This window comes from Volvox carteri (assembly GCF_000143455.1).
Source record: "Volvox carteri f. nagariensis unplaced genomic scaffold VOLCAscaffold_8, whole genome shotgun sequence".
NCBI classification, from domain to species: domain Eukaryota; kingdom Viridiplantae; phylum Chlorophyta; class Chlorophyceae; order Chlamydomonadales; family Volvocaceae; genus Volvox; species Volvox carteri.
Window position 1 is genome coordinate 1,290,463 of NW_003307551.1, and position 13,188 is coordinate 1,303,650.

The 13,188-nt window shown below is 58.2% G+C and overlaps 2 protein-coding genes across 2 annotated transcripts; both read right to left on the bottom strand.

Moving 5' to 3' along the window:
- Positions 1-1,152: 1,152 nt before the first annotated feature.
- Positions 1,153-5,911, bottom strand: VOLCADRAFT_79930 (uncharacterized protein; the record flags this gene model as incomplete). Its single annotated transcript, XM_002948009.1, has 10 exons — positions 1,153-1,314; positions 1,706-1,831; positions 1,932-2,030; positions 2,245-2,526; positions 3,179-3,243; positions 3,584-3,777; positions 4,147-4,376; positions 4,900-4,977; positions 5,466-5,558; positions 5,747-5,911. 10 exons carry the CDS (start codon positions 5,909-5,911, stop codon positions 1,153-1,155), a joined length of 1,494 nt encoding a protein of 497 aa, XP_002948055.1.
- A 2,013-nt stretch (positions 5,912-7,924) lies between these two features.
- On the bottom strand, positions 7,925-12,036 carry VOLCADRAFT_79933 (uncharacterized protein). Its single transcript, XM_002948010.1, has 11 exons — positions 11,830-12,036; positions 11,668-11,760; positions 11,452-11,529; positions 11,167-11,241; positions 10,724-10,870; positions 10,213-10,414; positions 9,826-9,890; positions 8,891-9,172; positions 8,557-8,655; positions 8,331-8,456; positions 7,925-8,067 (listed from the first exon to the last, which is right to left on the bottom strand). The coding sequence occupies exons 1-11, from the start codon at positions 11,971-11,973 to the stop codon at positions 7,966-7,968; spliced, it is 1,413 nt and encodes a 470-aa protein (XP_002948056.1). The 5' UTR covers positions 11,974-12,036; the 3' UTR covers positions 7,925-7,965.
- Between the last annotated feature and the right edge of the window lie 1,152 nt (positions 12,037-13,188).

Genomic DNA, 13,188 nt, shown 5'->3' on the forward strand with positions numbered 1-13,188 from the left:
ACGGCAGCACTAGGGACAACCACCGAGCATTGGGTTGCTAAACAGCCCCTCTGTGGTTCCCGCTGCGGCGCATTTCTGGAGAGCCCTCGTCTGGAGGGCCTTGCAATAATATCCAGTTGGGGGAGATAGAGAGATAGAGAGGACAAGTAGAGCACCTGTTTTATACTTTTGTACAATTTTCATTGAAGGCATGCGTACGGCGCTGTAGTTATCAATATTTACTGGTTGCTACTGTGCTGCTGCTGCTGCTACTGCAGCTTTTTTAGACGGCAACGCCTCCATCTTCATCCATTTACACCCACACTCGCACACAGGCATATGCAAAGCAGCGCTTCAGGGTTGTTGTCCACCTCTATCGAGAATGGCAACCTGGGTAAGCTGCTATGCAACGTCTGTTGTAAGCGGTCAGTTTGCCTGTCAATCTTCCTTCAGTTTATCATTCAGTTAGTACGACAAAAGTAAAGGTATATATTGCTCATCCATCCACGAGGTCGGCGGACCGTTCATGGGGGACTTGGAAAGGTAGACCACACAGGAACATACACACATACAGACGAACCTCCCGGGGGTTTGTCGCCAAAATCAGGTGTGCAGCAGAAAGCTGTCAGTAGCGCCTGCTGCTGTTGCACAGGACGGCAACCGCAACCCACTCATCCCGGTAGCGCACAACATCCTGAATTGCATTCGGCGGAACCACCAACAACAACCAACCGCCACACATGCCCTCAAGGCAAAACCGCCGCCGCCCTCTCGCACCTCGTATGACACCTCCTCGCTCAGTGACAGACAGACTGACAGACAAACAAACAGTTAGGAACGTACAACCCAATTTGTTCACAACTTCTACGAAACAAAAGTGGAAAAAGACCATCAGCAGCAGCAGCAGGTCCCAACTGCTGTTCCCCACCCGCCAAGCAGTGTTTTTTTCGTTGAGGGCCCTTAGGTCCCTCCTTCCCAACTAATAACAGATTTTCAGGTACCGGTTTGTTTGTGTGGCTTGTTACGTATTAGCTGTGCGGCTGAGCTGGGGGGCCTCTGGCCCCCAGATCCCCCCCATAAGTTACAAGTCCCCTCGCAAACCCAGATAGAGCCACATGCGGATGGTGCATGAGTCGTCCTCATACCCCCCATCCGGGGTGTTCCCGGGGCCCCTTAGGCCGCCGCCTCTTCCCCTCTTGAAGTGGCGGCTGTGGCGGCTGTGGTGGCGGCTGTGGTGGCTGTGGTGGTGTGCGGCATCACAAGGTTCTCCAGGGCGGACAGTGTCATCGACTTTGGTCGCTCGATGGGGAGACCCAGAGCCCGGGACCAGATACCCTGGGGCCGCACCGCGGCGGGGGGTTTCACGCGGGAGGGGAGGAGGGGTAAGACGAACCACTGGCGATTGAAGCAGATACCAGAGACAGGGGGAAGCCGGCAGGGCAGGGCAGGGCAGGGCAGGGCCGGGCAGGGGACATTGCCTCCGGGAATGTTGTGTAACCCTCTGGCAAGGAGGCTTCGGGCATAGGCGATGCCTTGCTAGGACGTGCCTATTGCCACACGCCTCGAAAGACATCACAAGCAGACCTAACCGCCCCAGGACACACGCACTCCCCACCCCCATCCGTTCGCAATGAGCGCTGCTACCCTCGCCCCTACCCTTCCCTTCCCTCGCCTCTCTCCTGCCCTCCGCTTTATCCTCGGCCTCCCCCCCCCTTCTCGCCCCCACCTGCGCCAGCACCCCCAGCGCGCGCGACACTCCGAACAGCACCGTGTAGAAGTTCTCCTCCGTAATGCCGTAGTACTGCAGCAGTACGCCGCTGTGGGCGTCCACGTTCGGCCAGGGGTTCTTGATCTGCAGGAGGGGCAACGGTATACATATATATATGGTTCTGAAGCCGCACAGCCACCCCCCCGGCTGCCCGCCTCCCCACTGCCTGCCCCTCCCCACTCACCTTCCCCGTCTTGCCCAGCACCTCAGGCACCACCTCGTACAAGTCCGACACCAACTTGAACATCGGGTACTCGGGCATGTAGCGCTGAGCAAACTCACGCTGGCGGAACGAGCGGAGTGGGAGGGGAAGGGGGAGAGAATGAAATGACCAGCCCAGCAAGGCCGGGGGCCCCCGCCTGGGGGGAACCCAAACACAGCAGAGGGCAAGTGCGCACGAGCAGAACATCTAATCGAGTTACGTTCCAGGCTTGTTACCCTTAGCCCTACGAAGCTCCTTGGGGAGGCATCAAACCCGGTACCCACCCCATCCCCACCTGGCATGTGTACCGCGGGTCCGTCTTCCTCAGTACGGCATGGCCGTACCCTGGTACGACCTTGCCGGATGCCAATGTTTCCTCGACGTACTTGCGGACCGCCTCCTTCTCCGGGTGCGGACCCAGCTTGGCCGTGAGGTTCTTGAGCCAGCGGAGCACCTCCTGGTTGGCCAGGCCATGCAGCGGCCCCGCCAGGCCGTTCATGCCGGCGGCGAACGACAGGTACGGATCAGACAGCGCGCTGCCCACCAGGTGGGTGGTGTGGGCGGACACGTTACCGCCCTGAGGGGCAAAAACATGAGGGAGGAAAAGGAGGGGCGAAGGTTAACAGGCGGGGGCTTCAAGAGTATTAGGGAGAAGGGAAAAACACAGGGCGCCGGCAGGAATAAGACTTGCCGTCAAAGGACCGCGGTTCTGTCCCTTGTTGGGTAATACAGCAGCTTAGGGCCCATCTCTTCCCCCCTACATGACGAGGGAAGCTCAGTCGACCTATTTAATAAAAACGAGGCTAACTGCAGGGCATTAGATGCGAATGCAGCTTAGCATGCCGTAATGGGTGATGTTGTTCAGAGCTGCACACGGCGCGTTTTGTGTTCAGGGTACACGATGCTTATCCCTCTGTCTGCGGCCTACTGCCAACCAACCCCCCCATGTCCGCGAGGCTTCTCAGTCTAGTTTAACTCCTTATGTACGGGAGTATCTGTCATAGGCGCAAAGCGGTGGTGTCGCGCCCACTGTAATCACGGTAATCGCCTACCAGGAATAGCTTGCTCGCGTTTACATGGGACTGCATGTTTGCGGTGCAACATACGTACTGGCAGCAGGCAGCATGATAGGGCAATAGTCCCACCTAAAATGAAGCCTTCAAGCACCCCCCCTTTATTCTTCCCTCTCTCCCCTCCCCTCCCCAGCCCACCTCACCCCGCCCCCCCACCTCGTGGTCGCTATGTATGGTCTGGTACATGCGCATCATCTCGTGGCAGCCCACGTCCTCGTAGCCTAACATGCAGGAGGAGGAGGAGGACGAGGAGGGGAAGGGGGAGGAGGAAGATGGGCAAGGCGCTGGGGGCCGAAGGGCTATGGAATAGGGAGCCTTATGAAGGGCGCGCGGGGACCCAGGCTGTGCGGAGGGTGAGAAACTGAAGGCGGCCAGCAGCTGGAGCAATGGAACGGCGGAAGCCGGCGGAAATAGGGACCCCCCCCCCCGGGGAGGTGCCTCAAGGAAACCAGCATGGGGTCCACACCCAGCCGGAAAAAACAGCCAAACCAACTTTACCAACTGAACTACGCGACCAAACTTCCGTCCTCGCCATCCAGCTACTACCCCCCACCTACTTACCCATCATCAGCGCCAGGTTGGCTGCCCAGTCCAGTTTGTGGCTGGGCGGGATGAAGTGCCCGCCTTTGTAAGTTCGGCGGTAGATGATGGCCGCCAGTTGGGGCAGTTTGGCGATAAGGTCCATGCTGTCCTCGTACACAGTCTCCCAGTGGAGCCGCTTGGCCACCCCGCGACGGTAGGCGGAGGAGAAGTGGCTGCCGGACTGAGGCACGGGGAGGAGGGGGAGGAGGAGGGCGGAGGCGGAGGAGGTCGGAGGAGGGCTGGGGAAGGGAGGGTTAAGGGGGGCAGGAAAACGCGCTCACAGTCCGCGACCTGACTGACTGCATGTGCCATGTGACCATTTTCATGTATCCTATTGCCGCGCCCGTCTTGTCTGCTAATGAGGTCATGTCAGTTAATTCCATTTAGAAGATCCGGAGATCGGTTCTTCTCGTGGTTTCCCGTACTGCCGTACAGGTTCCCCAACCCCGGATCTGCCCCGCCAGGTCCCCGCACCCGCCTCCCCCCCTCCCCCCCTCCCCACCGACCCACCGACCCACCGACCCACCGACCCACCGACCCACCGACCCACCTGCAAGGCCATGACCCCCACAGACAGCTGCGTCATGGGGTGCGAGCCGGGGGGAAGCGCGTCCAGCACCCGCAGCACCTGCGGCGGCACGTGGGCCCTGTGCCGCAGCTCCTCACTCACGGAGAGCGCCTCAGCCCTACTCGGCACCTTCCCGGTCAGCAGCAGCCACAACAGCCCCTCGGGAAGGGGCTGGCCACCCGGCGCGACGGTGGGGAGCTGAGCCTGCGTGTGTGTACGTCGGGCGGTGGGGCGGTGCGCAGCGTGGGGCAGTATGTGGTGCGCGGCGCATCAAGAGGAGTTTGTGACAGTAGGGGGCCGGGGGGAAGGGGGCTGTGTGTGTGCGTGTGTGAGGGCACACGTCCGCTCAGTTGTGTAGCAGGATGTCCCTCGTAAGTTGGGGGGGTTAGGCCCCGGGGCCACATCCCCCGGGTCATTCGCCACCCGACACGTGTGACGTGGGTACGGGTAGGCTGGGGCCTGAGGGAGTTGCGGCAGTTGCGGCAGTTGCTGCAGCCAGCGCGCATCCCAAGGCAGTTCGCCCACCGCAGTTCGACCCCCCCCCTCCTCACACTGTCCCAGAGGCCTACCAGGCACTACCGCCAACCCTAAGGCGCAGCGGTACACCCCATTCAGCGCCCGGAAAGGTGCTATACCCACATCGCAAATTCTTGGCGCCTCCCCAAAACCTGACCTCCCCAGAAGGCTCGGCCAAGGGAAGGTGCTATACCCCCAGCCAGGTCCACACCTGTAGCTCCGGGATGCTGAGGCCACGGAAGCGGATGCCCTCCTCGGGGTCTAGCAACGACGTTTCCCAGAGCATTGCCTGCATCGTAGTACGGCGTACGACTTATAAACCGTGTCGTACGGCCTACCCCTTTGGCCTTAACCTCGAAAGGGATTTCCCTGTACCCGTTCTTCCGGATTGTGTTCGTGATGCGATAACACAGCGGCACGCCCTGCCAAGTGAAAGCATGAGAGCTGACCAGAGCATCCTCGAGCGGTTCGGCAGTGGGTCACAGAAGTGTCGCATTACGGGCACCCCCCTGGCCACCCGCCATGTCGCCCCCCTCCCAATGAAAGGACTGACCCTCAGGCTGCTTTACATGCCGTTACTTGCAATCCACTAACCGGAGTGGCAGCTCTTAATCCTTTGTTCACATGCCTTGCACCACACCTCTCTCTAGTCGAGTCCCTGGCAGACTTAGATGCGGGCCGATTGGGGGGCTCGGCTCGCGCCGTACGAGCCGAACGAGAAAGAAGGGCTCTTCATTCCGGTGTGTCACCCACTACCGCCCACTACCGCCCACCCACCGGGAGCCCCCGCATGCCGCCGATGACCATATCGACCGTCACCTCCTTCAGGGGCTCGCTGCCGTGGTCCCTCTTGAGACTTCTGAGGCGCTCCTGCGGGGCGTCCCACGTGGCCGGATTGCCCGGATAAGAGCAGTAGTAAGAGCGATCGCAGTAATGGGAGCGTTGGTTCCGTCAGCGCGTGAAGGGCTGGGCGCATTCCGCCTATCCGCGACGTCGTTCAGCTTTTTACTTTTCTTTCTAGATCCTGAAGGCAGAACGCCTGATAAAGATTGCCGAACCTGTTGGCCTGGAATAAGCTCCGCCAGGGTGCGCTTCAGGTCTCTGGTTTCGGTGCAAAGCAGCCTCCGAAGCGAGCCGCAACCTGCTGCTGCTGTTGCTGCAGTCAGGATTTTCGCTTCTCCCAGTACCAGAAGTCCCAGCCTGCAGCCTCCCTGCGCGAACATGGCTTGGGCCAAGGCGACGAAGGAGACACAGCTGCTGATGTGCACAAGGATTCGCGCGCGATACTGCACAGGGCACTACTTTGCAGCCGATCCCTTCCTTGCGGTAGCTTTCACAGTAAAGTTGTGCCACTGCGGGAAGGCCTTAGGTGGACGTCTACAGATCGTCTTTCATGACGCTCTTTCCGTTGCGCGCCGCACATCAGAGTTTCAACGTATATGCAGCTGAGGGAGCGGGGCCCTTGGACTGTGGACCACGCTCCATATGCGTAGACAGGACAGCTCAGCTTACGAGCACGTGTTTCCTTGAAAGGTGCAAGTGACGTGCTTATCTGTAGGTGGCCTAGCTTGCTAGAGGACCGGGTGAAACCGTCATCTGGATTGAAATGTCCTTTTCTGTCGAAGGGTGCCATTTCGTCCCATGGGTCACTCGCAGGAAGGAGGAGGAAGCATAGGCCCCTACGGGGTGCAAGCAACACGTGCGGTCTGGGGTGTCACGGTGCATATTAAAATTCTCCACACGCAAGGTAGCATAATGGCTGCGTGCGTTTCATCACCCTAAACGCGAGCGCGCGCACCCAGCATTCCATCCCCCTTAGGCAAAAGGCAATGCGGGGCGCCATGAAGTGCAGGGCCTATGCTCCACAAGGCCCTGCTGACCAATCCCCCAGCGCCCGGCTCCGTTCTTTGAAGTTGTGTCGATAGCAGACATACATGGAAATACTAGGGTTTGGCACTACTGGTAAGACGCGACCATTGTTCCCGGGAGATCCTGGGATCGATACCCATTAGGGTCTAAAGTCCTTCCGATGGTGGTAGGCGATGCGCGCCTATGTGATGGACGGTGGCGACCTGGGATAAAGTTAACCTGCGAGCCGACCAGGAATGAAGTTGGGCCGCTGTCGACCCGGCAGATCCCATTGGATGCTGGTGGTGGGTGCGGAACATGAGCGATCCACTGAGAAGTTGACTAGGGTGACTGGATGAGGGTGCCCCGAAATACCGGGGAAGGCATGGTTTCGCAGGGTAGCTGCCACGGGCGAAGAGCGAAGATACACACCCCTGTTTCACACAATTGGCTGACTGGTTGATGTCCAAACTTGTGTCCTTTGCAATGCAATTGTCGTACTCAGGTGCGCGATGACCGCTACGTGTCCAGTCCTGCCCCTTGCAGCTGCCCCGCCCTAGCAGCGAGAGCTCGCGGCATGACTCCATGCACTTGAAAGAGCTATAGCTTGAGCTTCCGGGTCCTACAGACCTGTTTCTAAACCCGTCCTTTTCCACCACCTGCCTCCGAATGCAAGGAGACGTCACGAAACACCGCCAAAGTTCAAGGGCGACATCGCAACGCACCGCACCATATCAGAGCGCATCACGAAAGTGCATCTGCCGCACGTCACCCTACTTCACATCATTTCACCATCGCACGCTCCTATAGGGGTGGTCGCACGAGTCCCACTGCCCAACCTTCAATCAACCCACGGAAGCCGCCAGCGCATACACACACATCCCCTCCCTCACTTAGGTAAGGCGCGGCGAGGGAATACTGAAACCCCAGCGTTGCCAGTTTCGTGCGCCGCACACGGCACGGCAGGCACGCACGCACACACCACCCAACTCGAACTTTAAACGCCCGCCCGCAGAGTCGACAGCACAATCCGCGACACACCTCAAGTCGCAGTGCCGCTTAGGAAGGAACAGCAATTCCGGTGCCGTAAAAAATAGACCGTTGAGCAACTCCCGCCAGGTGGACAAGGTAACCCCGGAGCGTTGTGCGCTCCCATCGAAACGTCCCCCACATAAAATTTTCTCCGGAGGTCACTCCTGCCCTCATGACAAATAATGGCCCCACACAGGGCCCAGTTTATGGGCCTTACTTACGAAGATGCATGCTATGCTGCATCACGTCAGGCCAAGCAGCACTCTCTCGCGGCACGTGCGCAAGTGCCCGATGGCATCACCTAGTGTTTTTAGAACATGGCGGGACTTAGGTTGTCTAGGACCACCCTTCTTTCTCTTCGAGACACAAGTTACAGGTATTCGAGTTGAGACAGTCTTTACTGGGAGCTTGGCGCGGCTGAGAACCGCTTCTCTAGAACGCCCATGGTCATCGACTTTGGCCGCTCGATGGGGAGACCCAGAGCTCGGGACCAGATACCCTGTCGGGGGAGAGAGATGACCGCAGGAGGAAAGGGACTTGACAACGGGACGACGGCGAGGAGAGCGGGGCCTCATTATTAGGAAAATGTTTTGCTGGCTCCACCCCGCCCCTCTCTACATGCTTGCATGCCTATACGTACGTGCTAACCCCACCCCCATCCGTTCGCAATGAGCGCTGCTACCCTCGCCCCTACCCTTCCCTTCCCTCGCCTCTCTCCTGCCCTCCGCTTTATCCTCGGCCTCCCCCCCCCGTCGCCCCCACCTGCGCCAGCACCCCCAGCGCGCGCGACACTCCGAACAGCACCGTGTAGAAGTTCTCCTCCGTAATGCCGTAGTACTGCAGCAGTACGCCGCTGTGGGCGTCCACGTTCGGCCAGGGGTTCTTGATCTGCAGGAGGGGCAACGGTATACATATGTATATGGTTCTGAAGCCGCACAGCCACCTGCCCGGCTGCCCGCCTCCCCACTGCCTGCCCCTCCCCACTCACCTTCCCCGTCTTGCCCAGCACCTCAGGCACCACCTCGTACAAGTCCGACACCAACTTGAACATCGGGTACTCGGGCATGTAGCGCTGAGCAAACTCACGCTGGCGGAACGAGCGGAGTGGGAGGGGAAGGGGGAGAGAATGAAATGACCAGCCCAGCAAGGCCGGGGGCCCCCGCCTGGGGGGAACCCAAACACAGCAGAGGGCAAGTGCGCACGAGCAGAACATCTAATCGAGCATGAAAAGCAGCTACACGAGTTACGTTCCAGGCTTGTTACCCTTAGCCCTACGAAGCTCCTTGGGGAGGCATCAAACCCGGTACCCACCCCATCCCCACCTGGCATGTGTACCGCGGGTCCGTCTTCCTCAGTACGGCATGGCCGTACCCTGGTACGACCTTGCCGGATGCCAATGTTTCCTCGACGTACTTGCGGACCGCCTCCTTCTCCGGGTGCGGACCCAGCTTGGCCGTGAGGTTCTTGAGCCAGCGGAGCACCTCCTGGTTGGCCAGGCCATGCAGCGGCCCCGCCAGGCCGTTCATGCCGGCGGCGAACGACAGGTACGGATCAGACAGCGCGCTGCCCACCAGGTGGGTGGTGTGGGCGGACACGTTACCGCCCTGAGGGGCAAAAACATGAGGGAGGAAAAGGAGGGGCGAAGGTTAACAGGCGGGGGCTTCAAGAGTATTAGGGAGAAGGGAAAAACACAGGGCGCCGGCAGGAATAAGACTTGCCGTCAAAGGACCGCGGTTCTGTCCCTTGTTGGGTAATACAGCAGCTTAGGGCCCATCTCTTCCCCCCTACATGACGAGGGAAGCTCAGTCGACCTATTTAATAAAAACGAGGCTAACTGCAGGGCATTAGATGCGAATGCAGCTTAGCATGCCGTAATGGGTGATGTTGTTCAGAGCTGCACACGGCGCGTTTTGTGTTCAGGGTACACGATGCTTATCCCTCTGTCTGCGGCCTACTGCCAACCAACCCCCCCATGTCCGCGAGGCTTCTCAGTCTAGTTTAACTCCTTATGTACGGGAGTATCTGTCATAGGCGCAAAGCGGTGGTGTCGCGCCCACTGTAATCACGGTAATCGCCTACCAGGAATAGCTTGCTCGCGTTTACATGGGACTGCATGTTTGCGGTGCAACATACGTACTGGCAGCAGGCAGCATGATAGGGCAATAGTCCCACCTAAAATGAAGCCTTCAAGCACCCCCCCTTTATTCTTCCCTCTCTCCCCTCCCCTCCCCAGCCCACCTCACCCCGCCCCCCCCACCTCGTGGTCGCTATGTATGGTCTGGTACATGCGCATCATCTCGTGGCAGCCCACGTCCTCGTAGCCTAACATGCAGGAGGAGGAGGAGGACGAGGAGGGGAAGGGGGAGGAGGAAGATGGGCAAGGCGCTGGGGGCCGAAGGGCTATGAAAAAGAGGAAGGAATCCCAACCTGTGTAACCCGCCAGCCCCTGCTGCGATGTTCGCAACACGCCATGGGAAACTGCCGTGGATGCTGTATTACTACCTCACGCTTGACGCCACCCCATTGACGCCAATCCTTCGCAGCCATCCAAGCCGCATTAAAACTTTCCTCTCTCTTCTGGCCTCCCAAGCTGTCATGACCAGCTCCACTTACCCATGCATCATTACCCCAGCCACCTACTCACCCATCATGTAAGCAAGGTTAGCGGCCCAGTCCAGCGTGTGGTGGGGTTGGATCTGCGACCCGTCCTTGTAAGTTCGGCGGTAGATGATGGCCGCCAGCTGGGGCAGTTTGGCGATAAGGTCCATGCTGTCCTCGTACACAGTCTCCCAGTACTTGCTCTTGTGAGTGCCGCGAGTGTAGGCGGCAGCGAAGTGGCTGCCGGACTGCGGGCAATGCGGAGGAGGGGAATTGCTTCCAAAGCGCGGGCTCCAGCCTACTGATTTTCCGAAAGGTAGGGGGTACCGTAAATCTGGCCAGAGCCTTCCGTGATCTGGTACCGACTGCCTTATTTCCCATCCGCACCATGCCCCACTATCCTGGTGCACTTTCAAGACCAACCCGATTGTCCCAAGAGACCGGTGCGTGTTGAGCCAAAAATCCCCACCACCACCCCTGAGGCTACCACCTGGGTCCTGCACTTCGTAATGCACGTCATGGTGTAGCCCTGCCCCTTCCCCTACCCTCTCACCCACCTGCAAGGCCATGACGCCCACCGACAGCTGCGTCATGGGGTGCGCGTCATCCGGCAGCGCGTTGAGCACCTTGAGCACATGCGGGCCCAGGTGCGAGCGCTCGCGCAGTTCCTCAGTCACGGAGGCCGCCTGCTCCTTGGTGGGCACCTACACGGGTGAGGATGAATGGCAGCGCACGAGCGCAGGCGAGGGTATCATGGCACGGGTTCCTGCAGTGTGCGCCGGGAGTGGACGTTATGCCGTTACAGCCCCGACCCAAATGGCGGCATGGTTGCAAAAGGGAAACCAAGCAAAGACAGGCGCCTATACCCGTTACGCCGTGAATAGGGTGCTGAGCTGGCAGCAGAGGACTATCTGTTTGTCGAGCAACAGCGGCTCGTCGAACTGCAGTCCTCGTGGCTGATCAGGAGACAGATTAGCTAGGGCAGGCTTTTATGCGGTACCTTTCCGGTGAGCAGCAGCCAGAGCAAGCCCTCAGGAATAGGCTGGCCTCCAGGAATCGCCGCGGGGAGCTGAGCCTGCGGTTCAGGACACGAACGGGCCAAGGCATCGCGTTAGCTTGAAGGTCGCAACCGAAACGGCCGCGCTCTGTGCAGGTAGTTGTCTTTGCCCCTTAAGCAGTGGGTTTTCCGATTCCCACATCGCAAATTCTTGGCGCCTCCCCAAAACCTGACCTCCCCAGAAGGCTCGGCCAAGGGAAGGTGCTATACCCCCAGCCAGGTCCACACCTGTAGCTCCGGGATGCTGAGGCCACGGAAGCGGATGCCCTCCTCGGGGTCTAGCAACGACGTTTCCCAGAGCATTCCCTACGTGACGATACGCGGTTTCAAGCGCGTGCGCAAGAATTCCGAACGCAACATACTTTAGTGAACGCTCCAGACTCCAACGCAGCTCAATTGCTTTGGTTTTGTAATAATATACCGATTACTTTCAGGGTAGCTCACCGGAATTCCCCGCATACCACCGATGGCCATGTCCACCGTAACCTCCCCAAGTGATTTGCTGCCATGGCTCTTCTTCAGCGCCTTCAATCTCTCCTGCAATTGAAGGTCTTAGGCATTACTCAACTGTGACGGCCAGGCGCCACTTGGGAGGGCGAACGGCACCTGCTGCTCGGGGATCAGCTCCGATAGCGTTTTCTTGAGGTCGTCAACGCCATCAGTACAGAATCGACGTAGCGAGTTGCCCACTGCTGGGAGCGAATGTGCACCTAACCCAAGGCCAAGCCTACCCACTGCTTGAGCGAGCATTGTGGTCACGAGTGGCGGCTGATTGACTAGAGTGAAAGATCACAATAATGTAAATGGTCTCGGTCAGCTTAATTGTGAAAAATGTATCAACACAGTTATGTACAAAGCCATCGGGATGTGTTTCAGTTGAAATGCAGATACGTGAAAAGCCCTACCCTGCCTAAACCGAAGTCCTATCAACGGCAAACGGGATTACGTGCTTGCCCCCAAAGTCGCACATAATGCGATTTTCGTTGACATGAACATAATTATTCATGATATGTCCTGCAGAAGGATATGTCAAACCCTTTGCACGTGAGTATTCACACTTCAGCACGCATTTGCGGTAGGATGCACGCATGCCAATTGACGCACGCATATTGAAAACACAATATCCGTGCTTTGCGTTAGAGACAAGATTCGCGAGCGACCCACGGTTCACGCTGAAACCCGCTGAAACTCGCTGCAGGTTATAGGAGTCACAGTGGTTGAGATCTGATGTGCTTATATTGTCGCTTATATTGTCATATGTTGATTTATGCAACGACCCACGTGTTTTATCAGCGCAGGGGACGGTGGGAGGTTCGATACTTGACCTAAAAGTGGTGCCACATTCGTGCCACGTAATAAGGTGCACTCTTTCCAGCCGTGAATCCCAAGATGTTGCGGGACGGAAGCCGGCATGAGGCTGCGGAACCTAGACCAAAGCAGACTTAGTTCACTGTACTTTCTCTCCTACAACCGCTTCCGGAACTCTATCGTGACAGCTCTCGCAGCCCAGGTACGAGATTTTTACACGGTACGCATGCCTCCATGGCTGCAGACTTCTCAACTCCCTGTAGAGAGGCCCTTCGTCGAAGGGACCCGCCATATCGATATTCATGACCAACAACATTGCGCAGGAGCGAGCCTGCTGGGCATACATGGTGCAATGCCTTTCTGACATTGCTTGGGATCACCTAGAAAGCTTGATTTGGCAAGCTGCTGCATTCCTAGCCCATCCTCGCCATCGTGTGACCCCTGAAGGCAGCGCCCTAGCCTTAGTTCAATGAGACCGAAATTCAACCAGGAACAAGCAAGATAGCAAACAACGTGAACAAAACCAAACTAGGATCAGCATTATATGCCCCCCGTGAGCGCTCGACCATATTCGTCGTACATACTCTTCAATCCCTAGGCGCCGTACGAACAAAAACGCGCTTCGCAAGCGCAGCACACCAAGATATTCGAACGAAA

Bases quoted from the DNA above. Each gene is read 5' to 3' on its own strand.
- VOLCADRAFT_79933 (XM_002948010.1), bottom strand. From the start codon at position 11,973: ATGCTCGCTCAAGCAGTGGGTAGGCTTGGCCTTGGGTTAGGTGCACAT. The intron at 11,761-11,829 runs GTGCCGTTCGCC...CTTCAATTGCAG, and splicing joins AGCTGATCCCCGAGCAGCAG to GAGAGATTGAAGGCGCTGAA. The intron at 10,871-11,166 runs GTACCGCATAAA...TCACCCGTGTAG, and splicing joins GGCTGCTGCTCACCGGAAAG to GTGCCCACCAAGGAGCAGGC.